This window comes from Myotis myotis, unplaced genomic scaffold (assembly GCF_014108235.1).
Source record: "Myotis myotis isolate mMyoMyo1 unplaced genomic scaffold, mMyoMyo1.p scaffold_m19_p_4, whole genome shotgun sequence".
NCBI classification, from domain to species: domain Eukaryota; kingdom Metazoa; phylum Chordata; class Mammalia; order Chiroptera; family Vespertilionidae; genus Myotis; species Myotis myotis.
Window position 1 is genome coordinate 105,508,207 of NW_023416346.1, and position 19,200 is coordinate 105,527,406.

Below are 19,200 nucleotides of genomic sequence, written 5' to 3' on the forward strand. Positions count from 1 at the left end.
CCCAGGCCCTGAGGCTTTAGGCCTGGGCAGGGGCCGAGCCAGCGATTGGTGTGAACTACAGAGGAAACACCTTTTCTGACTGCTCATTGGCTAAGCTCCCTGTATGCCACTGGTAATATTCTTAGTAACTTGGGTAATAATAATCCACAAAGGTTATCTAGGGTTTTTTCACCACACTCTTGGAGAAAAAACAAAGGTCTGCTGCTGGAGGGCTAAGAAATGTCATATCTTGCCCTAGCCGGTTTGGCTCAGTGGATAATGCCTCAGCCTGCCAACTGCAGGGTCTGGGTTCAATCCTGACCAAGGGCATGTACCTAGGTTGCAGGCTCCTCCCTGGCCGGGGTCCAGGTCAGGGCTCATTCAGAAGGCAACCAAACAAAGTGTTCCTCTTACTTTGATGCTTCTCTCTGTCTTTCCCTTTCTCTTCCACATTCTCTAAAAATCAATGGAAACATATCCTCAGGTGAGGAAAAAAAAAAAGAAAGAAATTTCATATCCTATGAAAGACACATTTTAAAAATACCTAAAGTCATTTTTTCATGGTGAAGGGACTGGAGTCCGTATTCATGAAAACACCTTGGTGGCTGCGTGACTGGCAGTGGCTGCAGCAGCGGGGTGATGGGGCTGGTGCCTTCCCCTGATCAGCCCAGTCGCCTCCCACAAAGGGAGGCCAGACTGCGGCTTATGGCTGCTCTCCAAGGGGAGCAGGGAGCGGGCCTAAGCCATCAGTAGGACATCCCCTGAGGGCTCCCAGTATGTGAGAGGGGGCAGGCTGGGCTGAGGGACCCCCCCCCGCCAGTGCACAAATTTCGTGCACAGGGCCCCCAGTAGTTCAAATAATAGACATAAGAAATGGTGAATCCTTCCATCTTGTATGCTAATTTTACCATTAATGTTTTGAAGACTCATAAGCAACATCAACATGAGAAATTGAGCAACACCAGTAATAGAAAGAGTATTGTCATCAAAGTCACATTTTTCAGTTTTACTATAAATGTACTCTTGTATTTTAAAAGTGATAAAAAAAAAAGTTGTGGTACATTTATACAATGAAATAGTATGCAGCTGTAAAAAAGAAGGATCTCTTACCCTTTGAGACAGCATGGAGGGAACTGGAGAGTATTATGCTAAGTGAAATAAGCCAGTCAGAGAAAGACAAGTATCACATGATCTCACTCATATGTGGAATCTAATGAACAAAATAAACTGATGAACAAAATAGGACCAGAGGCATGAATGCATGGGACAGAATAACAGATCTCAGTGAGGGGGGGGGGGGGGGCAGAAGGGATGGGAAGAGATTAACCAAAGAACATATATGCATAACCCATGGACACAGACAATAGTATGGGGAAGGTCTGGGAGGATGGGGGTTGGGGGGCAAAAAGGGAGAAAATAGGAGACATTTGTAATACTGTCAACAATAAAATAAAAGGAGATCATGAGCTATTACTATGAAACATTTGATGTCATGTGAAGAATATCATGGCCTAGAGGTGAAAAAAACATTATTTAGAAAGTGAAGAGTTTCTGTGCTCACTGAGAAAATCTGAGTAAGTATGGTTTGTAACATTCTATCTATCTCTTGCTTATGCAATTTAAAAATAGCTACAGGCCCTGGCTGGGTAGCTTAGTTGGTGATAGCATAATCCCAATACACCAAAGTTGTGGGTTCGGTCCCCAGTCAGGGCACACAAAAATCAACTAATGAATGCATGAATAAGTGGAAAAACAAATTGATGTTTCTCCCTCTAAAAATCAATTTTAAAAAAAGTAAACCAATTCCAACATTTGCATCACCTCCATTAACCCAGAAAGTAAGTATAACATATTCAGAGAATACATTTAACATAAAAATAAAATATATAAGGCCTATTATCATTGAAATATTATTCCTCAGAAAGTCAAAAAATGAAATAACAATCATGAAAGTATGTTCAATTCTACTTAAGACCAAGAAATATTTTGGGGAAAATCTTTATTTATTCTTCAAAATCAAAGACTCTCCCTTGACGGTAGAGGACGCCCCTGTCCTTACAATGTTATTATTTTCTTTGATAAAATTGTGCTGAGTAACTGTCCTGTCGTCAAAGTTCTTGTTAGTTGCATCAATTTTGGGTTTGACATTCTTTGGTGGCTTGGTGTTTTGGGGTAATCCATTGACAGCATACAAATAGTACATATCGGCCGTCTGGAAACAGAGAGAAAGAAATTTTATACAAAATGTGTAGGAACTGAGAAAACTGTAGGAAAAAGTTTACCAAATCAATACCTCTCTTCTTTATGTAAGGTATAGGAAAAGTACAAACTGAAATAACACAGATAAAAGCAAATAATTGACATGGAAAATAAACTTAGGAAAGCATTTGGTTTTATGCATTCACTAAAAAGGCCCTCACAGAGTTCTGCCCTGTGAACAAAGTAAATTTCCATCTGTTGTAAGCAGAAGCAATCTATTGGTTTTCATGAAACTGTTGCCCAACAGGAACTATAACCAATGGTAACAATGCATTGCAAGGTGACCCTATATGTGAGAATTTGAGTGTGGCTATAGAAATGACTGGTAAGAAATGTGGTGCTTCTTGTTTTAGATTATGAAAGTACATAATTGATATAACAATGAGAAATTACGGAGCATGGTGTAAAATTATTAATGACAATTACAATCTAAATCCAAGTCAGTACAACTTATACAGGGATTCATTTTATTTTATTTTAAATATATTTTTATTGATTTCAGAGAGGAAGGGAGAGGGAGAGAGAGATAGAAACATCAATAATGAGAGCGAATCATTGACTGGCTGCCTCCTGCATGTGCCCTTGACTGGAAATGAACCTGGGACCCTTCAGTCCGCAGGCTGATGCTCTATCCCCTGAGCCAAACCAGCTAGGGCCAGGGATTCATTTTAAAATCGTTAATTTCTTCTGGATTATTCAGAGTATGGCAATATTAAATTAGGCAGTCTAGCTTTTTCTGCATGTTCATGTTCATACTTAAATCCCATTGCTCTTCCAGAATTTCCTGATGCTACGTGTTCATCTAGGACAGTGGTTCTCAACCTTTCTAATGCCGTGACCCTTTAATACAGTTCCTCATGTTGTGGTGACCCCCAACCATAAAATTATTTTCATTGCTACTTTATAACTGTAATTTTGCTACTGTTATGAATCATAATGTAAATATCTGATATGCAGGATGTATTTTCATTGTTACACACTGAACATAATGAAAGCATAGTGATTAATCACAACAACAATATGTAATTATATATGTGTTTTCTGATGGTCTTAGGCGACCCCTGTGAAAGGGTCATTTGACTCCCAAAGGGGTCGCGACCCACAGGTTGAGAACCACTGATCTAGGATGTCTTCCTTGCGGTAAGATTTATACCACAGATGTTCAGAAAACTCATTAGGATACATCCAGGCCAAGTGAGTATTGTGGTATCATCAGGGATTAACATCTATCAGAATGTTAAGTGCAGGCATTGTTTGCACATCTGAAATGGCCCTATTTTAATAATAATTGGCCCTTCTATCTAGTGTTCATAATAATTATGTATTCAAAATCAGAGTCAAAAGTGGAACAAACCAAGAACCCACTATAACAATTGAGTTAACTAACATTTTACTTCATATAAGATGTTCAATTGAAAAACAAAGCTACACTTCGGTGATTGTAAGTTTGTACATTTACAAGCAAGTGGCTTCATGAGGGCAAATGGATAAGCTACATCAAGAGATCCACACTGCCCTGGCTGGGTGGCTCAGTTGGTTGGAGCATCATCCCATACACTAGAAGGTTGCAGGTTTGATTCCCGGTCAGGGCACATACAGGAGGCAGCTGATTGATGTCTCTCTCTCACATCAATGTTTTTCTCTTCCTCTGTCTTTCTTTCTTTTCCTCTCTCTCTAAAATCCCTATGCATAGCTAAGTTTCAGATAGGTGTACATCCCTTCATATAGCTCACTCAGGTGTATTCACTGTGCCTGAAGGTGGTTATGATTTTTGTCTTTTAGAGATTAAAAGAAAATATTTTCAGATAAAAGGATGTCTTGTATTTTCTTCAAAATACTATGGAAAGTTGGGAAGGGAGTGGGAATATACTTGAAGCAGAATTGGCCATGAATTGATATGTTCATACTTTATTTTAAGTGCATGAAGATGAATTATTCTATTTCTACACATATTTGGAATTTTCCATAATAAAAAGAGAATCAACGTGTTTCAATTTCAATTTCTCCCACATAACTTTTATCAAACTGTACCACTTTGTGACTAAATGTCATGTTCTCAGCTGATGCCATATACCAACTTACTCTCTTACAAAAAACCTTCATTTCCACTGCCAGTGATTAAATTGTCAAATCAACACAGGGAAACGAGGCACAGATTTTGTTGGCAAAGTCTCATATTTAATTTCAGAAATTCCACTGTACACTAGATAAAATGAACACCATTTTATTTTATTTTTGAAAAAATTTTAAATTATATTTTTATTGATTTCAGAGAGGAAAGGATAGATAGAAACATCAATGATGAGAGAGAATCATCGATAGGCCACCTCCTGCACACCCTGCACTGGGGATCGAGCCTGCAATCTGGGTATGTGCCCTGACCAGGAATCAAAACGTGACCTCCTGGTTCATAGGTCCATGCTCAACCATTGAGCCACAACAGCCGGGCAAAAAATGAACACCATTTTAATTTGGAAATCTCATTTTAAAGATGTCCTTTAAGCTCCTTAGATTAAAAGTGTGCTCTTATTTCTTGAGAAGTAGGCACACCGACTTGATCATTTTAAATCAAGTATCAATGCAGCAAAGGGCTGTGTGCAGCAAGGCTCCAGAAGCTTTATCTTTTATTTACCTGGGCGACAAGAACTCTCAGAAAGATGACCAATACAAATACTTTTCTCAGGCAATACTCAACATTATTCTTTTCTCTGTTCATTGAAGCAGTAACAGCACATTTTTCTGCCCACGGCATTTCCTAATTAGTGTCTTATTTAGAAGTCTAGTGATCACTTTGGTATCAAAAATTGTATCATGCCAAGACCGGTTTGGCTCAGTGGATAGAGCGTCGGCCTGCGGACTGAAAGGTGCCGGGTTCGATTCCGGTCAAGGGCATGTACTTGGGTTGCAGGCACATCCCTGGTGGGAGATGTGCAGGAGGCAGCTGATCGATGTTTCTCTCTCATCGATGTTTCTAGCTCTCTATCTCTCTCCCTTCCTCTCTGTAAAAAATCAATAAAATATATATTAAAAAAAATTGTATCATGAATCATGACTATATGTCCTTTGTGGATGTGCTACTGAAATAGACAGTGGTATTTTTTTCATAATTTGAAAGTTATCTTCAGCCTAAATGGTCTTAGTAAAATATATGTAAAATTTTATGGAGAAATTTTGCTTACTGGATAAATTTTCAAAATTATGTTTATGTTACCTTTATTGCTGAATGAAAGGGTTAAAGAGAATAAAACAGGGCAGAGAAAACTTATTGTGCTTAGCAGATGTCTTGCAGAAAGCTTGCAGCCTTGAACACCGCATAGCTTAGATAATCACTAGCCATCTGGCACAGGGAGGAGCCAAGGATGGATTGGACCCTTATGTCAGCAGAATGGTTTGCAGCCAGCAAGGATTAATAGAAGTCTGCCTCCCCCTTCAGTATCCGCTGACTCCTTTTTGTTGGACTCAGCCCACCTGCACCCAGGTGCCTGAAATTAAAATCTCGTTTGATACATTATGGCCCCATGTCATAGGTGTGTGACCCTGGCCCACTCCAAACCTTTTACTGCAAGTATCATAAATGTTCACTTCCTCCCGCGCCCCCCCCCCCCCCCGTTGGCCCCTTCCACCTCACTCCTCCTCCCCTCACTGCATTATTATCTGTGTCCATGGGTTACGTATACACATTTTTCAGTTAACGTCTTCCTTCCCCTTCTCTTGTCAGTCTGTTCCATGCTTCCATGTCATATCTGGATCTATTTTGTTCATCAATTTATTTTGTTCATTAGATTCCACAGTTGAGTGAGATCATGTGATACTTATCTTTCTCTGACTGGCTTATTTTGCTTAGCGTAATACTCTCCAGGTCCCTCCATGCTATCTCAAAGGGTAAGGGATCCTTCTTTTTTACTGCTGCATAATATTCCATTATATTAACTCTTAATGAAATGATAGCTTTTTATTAATGACCCATTTCATATTATGTTTTTTCAATTCAAAATAAATTTTACCTCTAATTAACTTTCTCCATTTCAGACTTTAACATTTTGACAACACCTTATACCTTAATTAAAGATTCTGAAAATTTCTATCTCAAATCACCTAAAGTTCTTGAATAGGTTATTATAGACAACATTGTTAGTATACAAATCACTTTGCAGTCATCATTTGTCTCTTCCATGTTTCCTCTGTATGGAAGGAAAATCATTTCTTACTTCCCACTGGTGATGACAACTTTTTGTTATAGTCCATAATTAAAAGTTCTTTACTGGACAAAAGAAAATTCAAATAAAACAGAGCAATTGAAATATGTTGACTTTTGCAAGATAATGTTGCTCTTTTTTAAAAAATATTTTTATTGATTTCAGAGAGGAAGGGAGAGGGAGAGAGAGAGAGATAGGACCATCAATGATGAGAGAGAATCATTGATTGGCCGCCTCCTGCACGCCCACACTGGGGATCGAGCCCACAACCTGGGCATGTGCCCTGACCGGGAATCAAACCATGACCTCCTGGTCCATAGGTCGACACTCAACCACTGAGCAATGCCTGCCGGGCATGTTGCTATTCTTTATCTGTGACCATTAGGTGTAACCTTTCCTCCCTAGATCACTCAATGCCTTTAGGGACATCATAAATCCATAACAATTGCCTTTATAGAACTCACCTGTATTACTAATCTTGCTTTATATTTTCTGCCATACATTTGGGGTTTAAAACCCACCAGGAGGGTAATCCCATTACTGTCAAAAGGAGGAATTTCTCCAGACTCAGGTTTTACGAAAAACTCAGGATCACTGTCAGGTAGGAAGTATGCCACGAAGTCATCAGCATATCTGAAACAAAAATGTAAGTATCATCTTTAAATTTGATCATTACCTCATTTTCTTTGTGAGAACTTGATGAATAGAGTTTATATCCTTCTGTAATGGACTGCAGTGAAACACTAATGCTGCCATGCAGTGGTGAGTCTGATACTTGTAACTTTTTGGAATGCTCACAGAGTAACAGCGAGGAAGCATTTTAAAAATTATTGAAGGGTCATTCTTCCCAGGGTGACAAAATAGAATCTTAAATATTTTTTCAATCACATATTTATAGTCTACAAAGAATAAAGTTTTTTTTGCTATACAAATTGGAATAACTCAATGCCCCAAATGAAAATTCAGTCATTTGTAAAGAAATTAATATCTGAAATGTCTCACCTCAACAGCTATTGTAAAGCCATTGTTTTTACTTCTATTTCAATGTGCTATTTGCTCACTCTCCTTTCATTTTCCACGTGTGAAGTGAGATGAAAGTAGTTTACAGGCTCATTAAAGATTCTTGGGCCAGAAGATAGGTTGCTATGATCTGAAGTGAACTGAGTGACATTTAAGATTCAAGTGACCATCTTCCTGTCAAGGTTGATTACATTGCAATGAAGGCTGTGAAAGAAGGTGAGGAACTTCTTGGCAGAACAAAGCAGGAGAGAGGTAAAGTGCATGGAAGGTTGTAAGTGAGAAATTAAATTCAAACTGACAAGGGAGATGCAGGTAGAAAAACAGATCCACCAGTGAAACATAGAAGGAGATATGGGAGGTTCAGGTTGGGACTTACTCATCCATTCAGCAAATATGTATTGAGTATCTTGGCAGATGGTTTGAAAAAGTGGACTTTGGATATTGATGGCCTAGATTGAAATTGTAGCTCTATCTAGATGCATGACTTCAGGCAATTTACTTAACTTTTTTGTGCCTTAGTTTTCATATTTTTAAAATGAAGTTAATTCCTATAAAGTCATTCAATCTGCCAAAGCCGGTTTGGCTCAGTGGATAGAGTGTCGGCCTGTGGACTGAAAGGTCCCCGATTCGATTCCGGTCAAGGGCATGTACCTTGGTTGCGGGCACATCCCTAGTGGGAGATGTGCAGGAGGCAGCTGATCGATGTTTCTCTCTCACCGATATTTCTAACTATCTCTCTCCCTTCCTCTCTGTAAAAAATCAATAAAATATGTAAAAAAATAAAATAAAAAGTCATTCAATCAGTGAGAACAGCACCATATAAGGATTAATAAAAATTAATGTAGTCATCATCATGAGTGTTTTTGCTTTAAAACATGTTATTACTGGTGCTAGGCATTGATACATATTCTAATTCTGAACAAAGTCCAGTACTGGAAATACAAAAGACAGAGGACACATTAGAAAGAAATAAAAAAACCTATATATTGTCTAAGAAATATATATATAAAACTTGGCTGGAAAGATAAGGCAGATGTATCGAAAGAAAAACAATGATTATTGATTCACACAATACTATAGGAGTTTAAGATTTTATTGTGATGAGAAGAACAATGAGTAGAATTCAGAAAGTTGGAGAGGCGATAAGAAGGGCATTTAGAAGCAGAAAGAAAATGAAGACAAGTAAGAAATAGTAATGGATAAGACAGGCTCTGAGAATAGTTACTTTTTTTTCCATATGACTGAAAAAGAAGATCTATTCTAGACAGCAAGGAGAGGAAATCTTGAAGGTCTGAGTGGGCTAGGACCATGATGAACTGCATATATAATTTAGATGCTACCTTGGCTAAGAAACACAGAACTATTAAATGCTTTTGACAAGAGAAGTTATATGCATGTTAATAACATTGTTTTAAGGATATTGGTTTTACTATAATGTATAAAATGGGTTGGAATGAAAGGATACATATGGAATTAGAAGTAGCAAATTTTGTTACAACATTGTTTATAATTGAAAAATATAACTTGGGTGTCTTATTCCAAATGTTGTTTTGTTCCAATACTACATTTGAGCAAATTATTGGTAATGAGGAAACCATTTCACCAACTCTGAAAAATTTTTTGAATGCATTAAATCAATTTACATTTAAACCAAAATATCTAATAACTTGAAATATTTTTGGAAGTTGTGAATAAGACTACAATGGATTCAAGACAGCTAAGTATGCCCGGCCAGTTTGGCTCGGTGGTTGAGCGTTGACCCATGAACCAAGAGGTCAGCGGTTTGATTGCAGGTCAAGGCATATGCCCAGGTTGCAGACTTGATCCCCAGTAGGGAATGTGCAGGAGGCAGCCAATTGATGTTTCTCTCTCATAAATGTTTCTATCTCTCTATCCCTTTCCCTTCTTCTCTCTCAAAATCATTAAAAATACATATATATTTTAAAAAAAGACGGCTAAGTGAAACCCACTCCTATCCAATGCGAAAGCTCCAAACATACATGTAATTGTCCATCATTCATTTTGAACTAAGTACAGAAAATGCATCCAGGCATGCCCAGTACCTTTGAGGATTTAATTTCTATGACACACACAGGGGCCACCCTTCGCCATCATGAAACACAGGCATGGAAGCCATTTGTTTTAGAAATGAAGAAAACCAGTAAGTTAAGTGCTACCTTCACCTATTCCACTCCTCACATCTTGTGTAGCACAAATGGGGAATGTGCTCACTATGATCCAGTAACATAAAATCCATCACTGCCCACTCATCAAGATGTCAGTCTTCCCAATTGATCTATAGATTCTATTTGATTCCAATCAAAATCCCAGTCAGTTATATTATGGCTATCAACAAATGGATTCTAAAGTTCATAGGGAGAGGTGAGAGACTCAATAGTCAGCTCAATATTGAAGGAGAGCAAAGTTGGAGGACTGACACTCCTTGACTTTAAGACTTACTATAAAGTTATAGTAATTAAGACAGTGTGGCATTGGTGAAAGAATAGATAAATAGGTCATGGAGCTTAAGAAACTCCAGATATAGTCATAAATAGAGTCAAGTGATCTTTCACAAAGGAGCAAAGGCTGTATAATGGAGCAAAGATAGTCTCTTCAACAAATGATGCTGGAACATTAATGCAAAAACAAACCTTACACTCTTCTCAAAAATAGACAAAGTCAAAATGTATAGTAAACCTAAATGTAAAACACAAAACTATAAAACTCCTGGAAGTTATGATGAGAGAAAATCAAGATGACCTTGGGTATAGTGATGCCTCAGTAAATACAACAGCAAAGACACAATTCATGAAAGAAATAATAAATAAACTGAACTTAATTAAAATTAAAAAGTTCTACTCTATGAAAGACAATATCAAGGGTACAAAATACACATCTGATAAAAGACTGTTATCAAAAATATACAAAGAACTCTTAAAACTCAACAATGAGAAAACAAACAGCCCATTTTAAAAATGGGCCAAGGACCTTATCATATACCTCAGCAGAGAAGATATGCAGACAGCAATAAGCATTTGAAAAGATACATCCCATCATATGTCATCAGGAAAATGTAAACCAAAACTACAATGAGATCCACTATACTTCCATTAGAGTGGTCAAAATCCAGAACACTGACACCATCAAATGCTAGTGAGGAAATGGAGTAACAGGAACATTCATTCATTGTTGGTGGGAGTGCAAAACGGTACAACCACTTTACAACACAATGTGGAGATTTCTTACAGAACTAAAAACACTCTTACCGCAGAATCCAGAAATTGTGCTACTTGGTATTTACCCAAAGAAGTTGAAAACTTTATATCCACACTAAAATCTGCATCCAGCCCTAACTGGTTTGGCTCAGTGGATAGAGCATTGGCCTGTGGACTGAAGGGTCCCAGGTTCGATTCCGGTCCAGGGCATGTACCTTGGTTGCAGGCACATCCCCAGCGGGGGGTATGCAGGAGGCAGCTGATCGATGTTTCTCCCTCATCAATGTTTCTAACTCGCTATCCCTCTCCCTTCTTCTCTGTAAAATATCAATAAAATCCTATCTAACAATAGGCAGCAAATAAAAGCTTTCCTGATATTGTGTGTGGGAATGGGGGTTAACTGCAAAGGGGCTTGAAAGAATTTTTTTTGTGGGGGGGGGGGGGATGGGAGTGTAATTAACTTGGAATGTGGTTATGATAGAAAATTCTATAAATTAAAAAAAAAATACTGAAAGGTACATTTACAATGGGGGAGCTTTATGGTATGCACATTATCCCTAAAAAAAAAAAAGCTGTAAAAACATATTTCACATGTGAGACAGGTAAAATGATTGTGGTCATGGTGCCTATGTTATCACAAGTATAACAAAGATATCCATGGTTAAGGAGAATAATCATACAGAAATTGAATCAATATAAGTTACCCAATCATCTCTATTTAGATAATCCCAAACCATTAACATTTATTGTAAAACATTCTAAAACATCCCATTTATCATTCAAAAATACATTAAAGTATCATTTGAAAAACAAATAGAAACATTATCCTAAATTTCAATATCTGTTTACTTTTGCTTCTTGTTTTTTGGTCTTCACCTTTAGGGCCTATTTTTAAATTTTTAAATAAAAATTATGAAACATATAGAGCTTTGACTCATAGAAGCAATACTGCTCTGACTTAACCAGCAAAAGATGAAATAATAGAATTTTTCATCTTAAATTCTGTTTACCAGTTTAGCATAAATTACATTCATAAAACCAGTTGCATACCCTTGCGTGATATATATTACCTTTTCCGACCGGACAGCCAGAATTCAGTAACAGCTTCCTTAAATAAACCTTTTCCTTCAATATTAATTACATCATCCACCTCAGGCTCAGTAGCAATCAATGTTACGGGAAAGTTCCAGATCCCATCTGTTATACACTCTATTTTTAGTATAATTTGAGACCTTGAATAGAAAAAGAGATTATAACACAATCTATAGGAAAATAAGCAAAGAGAATACAGTATAATAGATTTATATCTAAGGTCAAAGTTTAAGCAAACCTTGTGGTTTTAGTAAAAACACTGCGACTTTTAATTCTTAAAAAATGTAGATGGCTGTTAATTGCACTTATAAGTTTTAGGTCACAGGTTATATTATCATTCTCCTTTTGAGGTAATTATTTTGTAGCACATCTTATCTACTCTGTAGGTATTTACTAAAATCCAGAAACATATGTAGATTTGACTGTGAAAATTTTCTGTGACCAGCAAAGGAGAGGTTGGTAAATGGTCCCAAGTGTTATGCTAATAGGAGATCCATATGGGAATTTTTGGTTCAAAGTGAAACACTGTGGCCCAGCTGACATGGCTCAGTGGTTGAGTGTTGACCTATGAACCAGTAGATCACGCTTTGATTCCCGGTCAGGGCACATGCCAAAGTTGCAGGCTCATTCCCAGTGTGGGGCATGCAGGAGGCAGACAATCAATGATTCTCTCTCATCACTGATGTTTCTATCTCTCTCTCCTTCTCCTTCCTCTCTGAAATCAATAAAAAAAAGTTTTTTTTAAAGAAACAAAATGAAACACTGAAAAAAATTTCAACCCTTGCTTCACATAGAGAAAAATATTTTCTGCAAATACTTACCAAAGCCCCATAAAACTGACTTAAATTGAAACTTATAAAAATTATATTGTAATTGATAAAGATCACAAACCCCTTACACAATAACATATAATTGAGTGGCAACTGAATTAGTGAAGAAGTAGAGAGAGCCTTTCTAAGCCTTTGGCTGTGAAGAAGAGTGGAGACAGAGTAGTTAGTAGCTGAAGTTGAGGAATAATTAATTACCTCTTTGCTTGCTTAGAGTGGAAATGACTCAAACATGTAATCATGTGGTTGCAATATCATGTCATAATGGACAAATAAATTACAACCCTCTTATGTAAAACTGTCAGGAAAAACAGTTCTTGGAACTCTTATCCTCTTTAGATAGGAGTCTAAAAGTATTCAACCGCCCTAACTGGTTTGGCTCAGTGGATAGAGCATTGGCCTGCGGGCTCAAGGGTCCCAGGTTCGATTCCAGTCAAGGGCATGTACCTTGGTTGTGGGCACATCCCCAGTAGGGAGTGTGCAGGAGGTAGCTGATCGATGTTTCTAACTCTCTATCCCTCTCCCTTCCTCTCTGTAAAAAACCAATAAAATATATTTTTAAAAAAATAAGAGTATTCAACCAGTCCAGCCGGCATAGCTCAATGGTTGAGCGTCGACCTATGAACCAGGAGGTCATAGTTCGATTCCTGGTCAGCCCATATGCCAGAGTTGCAGACTCCATCCCCAGTGTGGGGTGTGCAGGAAGCAGCCAATCAATGATTATTTCTCATCATTGATGTTTCTATCTCTCCCTCTCCTTTCCTCTCTGAAATCAATAAGAATATATTTTTTTTAAAAAAGAAAAAAGAAAGCACAATCTTTTTTTTTAAAAAAGTATTAGACCATTTGGGTAACAATTGGACAATAACATACCACATTTTAAAGCTGCACACACTAAACCAGGAATTTCACAATTAGTAATTTCCCCCAGAGATATGCATCGACTATTTCAAGAAGTTACATGTATGAGGATGTTCATTGCTACATTATTAATACTATAAAAAAAAAAAAACTGGTGCCAAAAATTTAAAAATAACCCTTTGATAGAGTTGCCGGTAACAATAATGTATACTGAAATGAAACAGTGGACTTAGTCCATGATGACTGATATATCTTATTATATGCAAACATATATGCAAAATGTAAATGCTACTCCTACACCACTCTCACACTCTCCTATCTTAGTGAATGAAACTATATTCCTCTCGGCACTATTTCAAGAGCACTAATTTGATAACTCGTCTTCCTGCTTCTACTCTTGCCATCTTCCAAAAAGGAGAGGTCTTCCATAATTTCAAGCTATTGTTTTATTTTGGTTTTTATTATTTAACTCTGTATCTTCCTTTGAACCATCCCAAATTCATTTGGAGCATGAAATGGCAGAAGTAAATGAATATGCACATATATGTACAAAATAGAACTGTTAAACAACAACAGAGCCTCACCCAGCACTTAGACATAATTTTATGAATCATGTGCACAAGTTACCCTAAGTCACCCCCTCAATTTATCCTTCAGTCATTTTCAATTGTTTCTAGCATAAAAGACAAATTCATAGCCTCAAAATACTATATGATCAGATCCTGTCCAAACTCGCCAACCTTACTTTCTCCTTTGCTTACAGAAACACTTTGCATTAGAGAAACACTGGATTCCTTACTACTAGAATTCTATAAGTAAAAATATTCTCCTGCACTTGTTTCCTATCTCAAATACTCTTTTAAGATCTTCCTATTTATAAGGTCTTTGTTCAGACATCATCTCTTCAAGGAATCTTAACTGTCCACTTATCTGATGTGCATCCTTCATAGCTCTCTATCCCCCCTTATATATTTTCTTCTCAGGACAATTTTAAATGTTATTGTTTACATATACATTTAATATTCTCATCTATTATACTCAATAGGCTATACAATCTAAAAGTACAGGGATTTTTGTCTCTTTTGAAGATGTTAAGTGATTTTTGAATAAATGAATGAACATGTTCAAATGAACAATGTTAACTAATTCATTCAGCAGGATAATCCTTGGAGTTAGTGAGAAATCACTGAGTCAAACTTTTTGGCCCATGCAAGAAAGACCACTCAGTTTCAGGGATGATCATATGAATCATTTTGTGGTCAATACTGTGGATTCCTAACAATGCACCTATGTGATATTTCTTATTCTAAGTTGTCTCCCCCAAACCCTGTAAAATTGAATGTTGGGTTCCCATTCTGTTCATTACTTGAGCAGGCAAAAATTTCCAGGAAAAAGTTGAGCTAAGATAATTACTATTTTTAAAGATGCCCTAAGACAAATGGTATCTATTATTTATCATTTTTTTTTAAAAAAGTTTAGACCTGTGTTAAATTAGAATAACCAGATTAATGACAATAGTAACTATTGATCTCTTAAGTATTTGTATTAAACCCTTAAAATTTTTTTAAATCCTCACCCGAGGATATTTTCCCATTTATTTTTAGAGAGAGTGGAAGAGAGAGAAAAAGACAGCAAGAAATATCGACATGAGATAAAAACATATTGATTGCTCGGGCCAGAAAGGAACCTGCAACGGAGGTATATGACCATGACCACAATAGAACCTGGGGCCCTTTGGTCCTCAGGCCGATGCTCTACCCACTGAGACAAACTGGCTAGGGCTAAACCCTTGATTTTTATAGAAAGAAAAAATAAAGAACTTTAGGAATAATATTCCTGTTTTTTTTCTTTGTAAAACTACCATTTAGAGTCCTGACCATTATTTTTATTACATATAATGATATTCTGTGAAAGGGTGGATGCTAAAAATTACCTTGTTACATTTTCCTTTTGAAAAACATGAAAATTTTGTTTTTCATTCTACCTTGCCAACGAGGGAGACAAGAATTGAATTTAATATTTATTTTAATTATCTAGGTAAAGCATTGGATAAAGTTATTTTTGTTCTTCTTTTTCAGAGTTTAGAGCTATTGGTTTTATATTAGTTTTTCTCATTTAACTATGTCTTGCAGTGAACCATCTCAAATGTATATAGAAGAAGGAATGACAAAGGTAAATGAATTTATAAACATATGCACAAAATAGAATTATTAAACTACATCAGAACATCACACAAAACTCACAAAAATTTATGAACTGTGCATACAAGTTACCCTAAATAAGTTTCTCAAATATTCACCAAGAAGCTCTAAATCTGTAAAATGTTACATGACTATAAATTCACATTGGTTCTGCTCATATTCACTAATAATAACATTTTCCCCTTATGGTTGTTGCCGGTAATTTCCATATCACTAAATTAATACTGCAAAGCTAAGTGTGTAAAAATACTAACAAATAAGCATAGAAAACTATAAAATTAAAGAGAAGATAAAAGGGTATAATGTCAATGTTTATAGTGTACTTTTTTCTTGAAGCTTGATTTTATTACTGCTTCCTGAAGATGACTGTGGTATCTTTTAGTTATTGGACTACATATTCAAAACCACTTTAAATATGTTTCTGGCTACATCAGATACATTGTTAAACTATAGAAATGATTAAAAGCACAAGTAATGCTTTCCATTGTTTTGTTTTGTTTTGTTTTTCATTGCCAGGCTGCATTTTGTACTTTGTGCATATGATAAGTCTTATAATAAGTATCACTGCATTAAGATATAAATAAAACACTATTTCAGATGTGACCTAACATACAGTATTTGCAGGTACTAAGTATTAGTTGCCTAAAAAAAAATAAATATAAAGACCCTGGATAAGGCTTCCCAGTGGACAGACATTTAAAGTTCGCTATTTTAAAGGATTCCAATATAATCCTCTTAAACCTTACTAGAGACTATGTGCGATGTTATGGTTTTAGGTCGTAAAAGGGTAACGACAGCAATTATAAAGTAAAAAGAACATAGTTTAGGATTTTCATAATTTGAACTGGTTCTGAGAAGTATCAAGAAACATCATCTCGGCAATGTATGGTGACAAATCAGTATTTTTTTTCATTATTATTATTATTTTTTTTTACTAAAATATAGTTGGCGTACACTATTAAATCTGTTTCAGGTGTAAAACATTTGTGATTCCACATTTCTAAACCTTATAATGTGATCATCACCCTAAGTCTAATAAGCATCTGCCACCATGCAAAGCTATCACAATATTATTGATTACATTCTGTTTCACCTTCTTAATTTTACAAAGCAGACTGTTCTTTTTTGTTAATATTATACCTTAATGAACTTAGGGAGGTCAATATTCGGGAAGGATATCTTAGATTTCTAATCATTTGGACTCATTTTTCATCAGGCACTTTTCATAGCTTGACAGCTACAAAAATAATCTAACCCAAAATATTTGCCTCAGCAGCATCAAAGAAATAATGCAATCCAAATATAGAAGAATGGAAAGAATAATAAACATCAGTTTAAAATAGTAGTAATATTCTTTAAAGAAAAAATAGATAAAAGCAGGTTTACCTCATTGGTTTCTTTGGTGAAAATATCACGTTGAAGTCCAATGTTATCACTTGAGTCTTGATATTGTAAGATCTCTTCATCAAATATACAGCCACACAGGGCTGTAAGTCAACTCTTACTTCGTCAGATTCATATAGAATCTCATATTCAAATTCACGTTTTATAGGTATTCCTAGGAAAATCAAGATTAAAGTGCATTTCAATTTAAGTAAATATTAATAGATTGGATATCAGTTACATGTCAACAATAATGATGCAGAGGTATTTAGAAGGAGGGAGAGAGCAGATATTATTGAGCTTTGGTTTCATAATACCAAGTGTATTACCAGGTACATAATAGTCCTAAATATGTTTTTGTTAAAAGGTAAATAAATGAATGAATATAAAAAACAATCACCAAAGATAATTCTCATCATCCTTAAATCTTTAAAATTCAGACTTATAAAATAAGAAATAGCCAAATGGAAATGAGTAGTCAATATTTACTGTAAAGTACAAATAGTATGACATGCTCTATATAATAAATGTACTAAAAGCTTATAGACATAATTTATAAAGATTTGAATTAAGTTTAAACAATACATAAGCCAGTCAGAGAAAGATAAGTACCACATGATCTCACTCATATGTGGAATCTAATGAACCAAATAAACTAATGATCAAAAATAGACCCAGAGACATTAGAAGCATGAACAGAATGTTGAACCTCAGAGGGAAGGCAAGGGAGGGTGGGTGAAAAGAGATAAACCAATGAACTTGTATGCATATATGCATAACTTGTGGACAAAGACAATGGGATGGTGAGGGCTTGGGGTGTGGGAATGGGCTGGAAGAGGTTACTGGGGGGAAAAAGAGGACCTATGCAATACTTTCAACAATAAGGATTTTTGGGAGATCCAAGATGGCGGTCAATGGGACAGCAGGCTGCAAGATAGTGTGTGAGAGAGTGAAAGGAGAGTGTGTGGATGTGTGGAGAGTGTCTGTATTTATGAGTGATAGACAGCTGCAAACCCACGAACACTGACCCTCCAGCCTCCCCGGCCGTGGGTGCATAAAAAGTTTGTTCAGAGGGAAACAAAGCAGTGCCAAATATGCGGATGGGCCCTGTGCCTTTTCACAGAGCAGATAGAAGGTACAGCTGAGTCGAACAACATCCACCCAGAATTGGTGAATTAAACACAACTGGTGAGGTAATCCATGGATGGAAATGTCAGAGATCGCCTAGAGAGAGCTCTGCCTCCTCGGATTCAGTTGGGTGTTTGTTGTTTGGGTATTTGTTGTTTGCATTTTTTGGATTAGTTGTTGTTTGTTGTTTGCATTTATCTCAGAGTATTTGTTGTTTGCATTTTTTAGATTAGCTGTTGCTTTTTTGCAGTTTTTCCCCCCAAATAAATATATTTGTTCCCCTTCTTTTTTCTTCTCTTTTTTTTCCTCTCTTACATTTTACCTTTTCTCAATATCATTTTTGCACTGTTTTTTCTCCCCTAATTCTCTTTTATCTGGTGGTCACCTTTATTCAGGGGTTATTGGTATCCTGAATACACTTATGTTTGGTGCCCTGGGCATTGTGTCTTGTCATGTTATATTTTGTGCCTTTAAGTCAATGCAGGAGAGAGAGAGCTACATGACCAGACACCCTGACAGGAGCAAATATGGGGAGACAAAGAAACAGCCCCCATATGAAAGAAAAGGAGGCATCACCAGAAAAGGAAGTAAACGAAATAGAGGCAAGCAATATGTCAAAATAAGAATTCAGAACAATGGTCATAAGAACACTGAAAAGGATAGAAGACAAATTCAACAATATGTGTAAGAACCAAGAGGAAATGAAGAAGAAGAAATGAAAAATGACATCGCTGCAATAAAGAACTCAATAGAAAACATCAACAGTAGGCTAGAAGACAAGGTAGGAAAAAATACACAAGCAGAACAGCTTCTGGAAAAAAAATTAAAAAACAGGAGGAGAGCATAAGGGAGCTTTGGGACAACACAAAATGAAAGAACATCCACATAATAGGGGTACCAGAAGGAGAGGAAACAGAGCAAGGAATAGAAAACCAGTTTGAAGAAATAATGACAGAAAACTTCCCTGATATAGGGAAGAAAAAACTCACACAAATCCAAGAAGCTCACAGAGTCCCAAATAAAATGAACCCCAAAAGGT

General features: G+C 36.4%; 1 protein-coding gene across 1 annotated transcript in view; it reads right to left on the reverse strand.

The window, feature by feature from the left end:
• Window positions 1-1,978: 1,978 nt before the first annotated feature.
• Window positions 1,979-19,200, reverse strand: part of CFAP47 (cilia and flagella associated protein 47) — a 469,227-nt gene continuing 452,005 nt past the window's right edge. Inside the window, 4 exon segments of the mRNA XM_036304204.1 lie at window positions 1,979-2,191; window positions 6,899-7,067; window positions 11,740-11,901; window positions 17,037-17,208. Of these exon segments, the coding sequence (XP_036160097.1) occupies window positions 1,979-2,191; window positions 6,899-7,067; window positions 11,740-11,901; window positions 17,037-17,208 (716 nt within the window).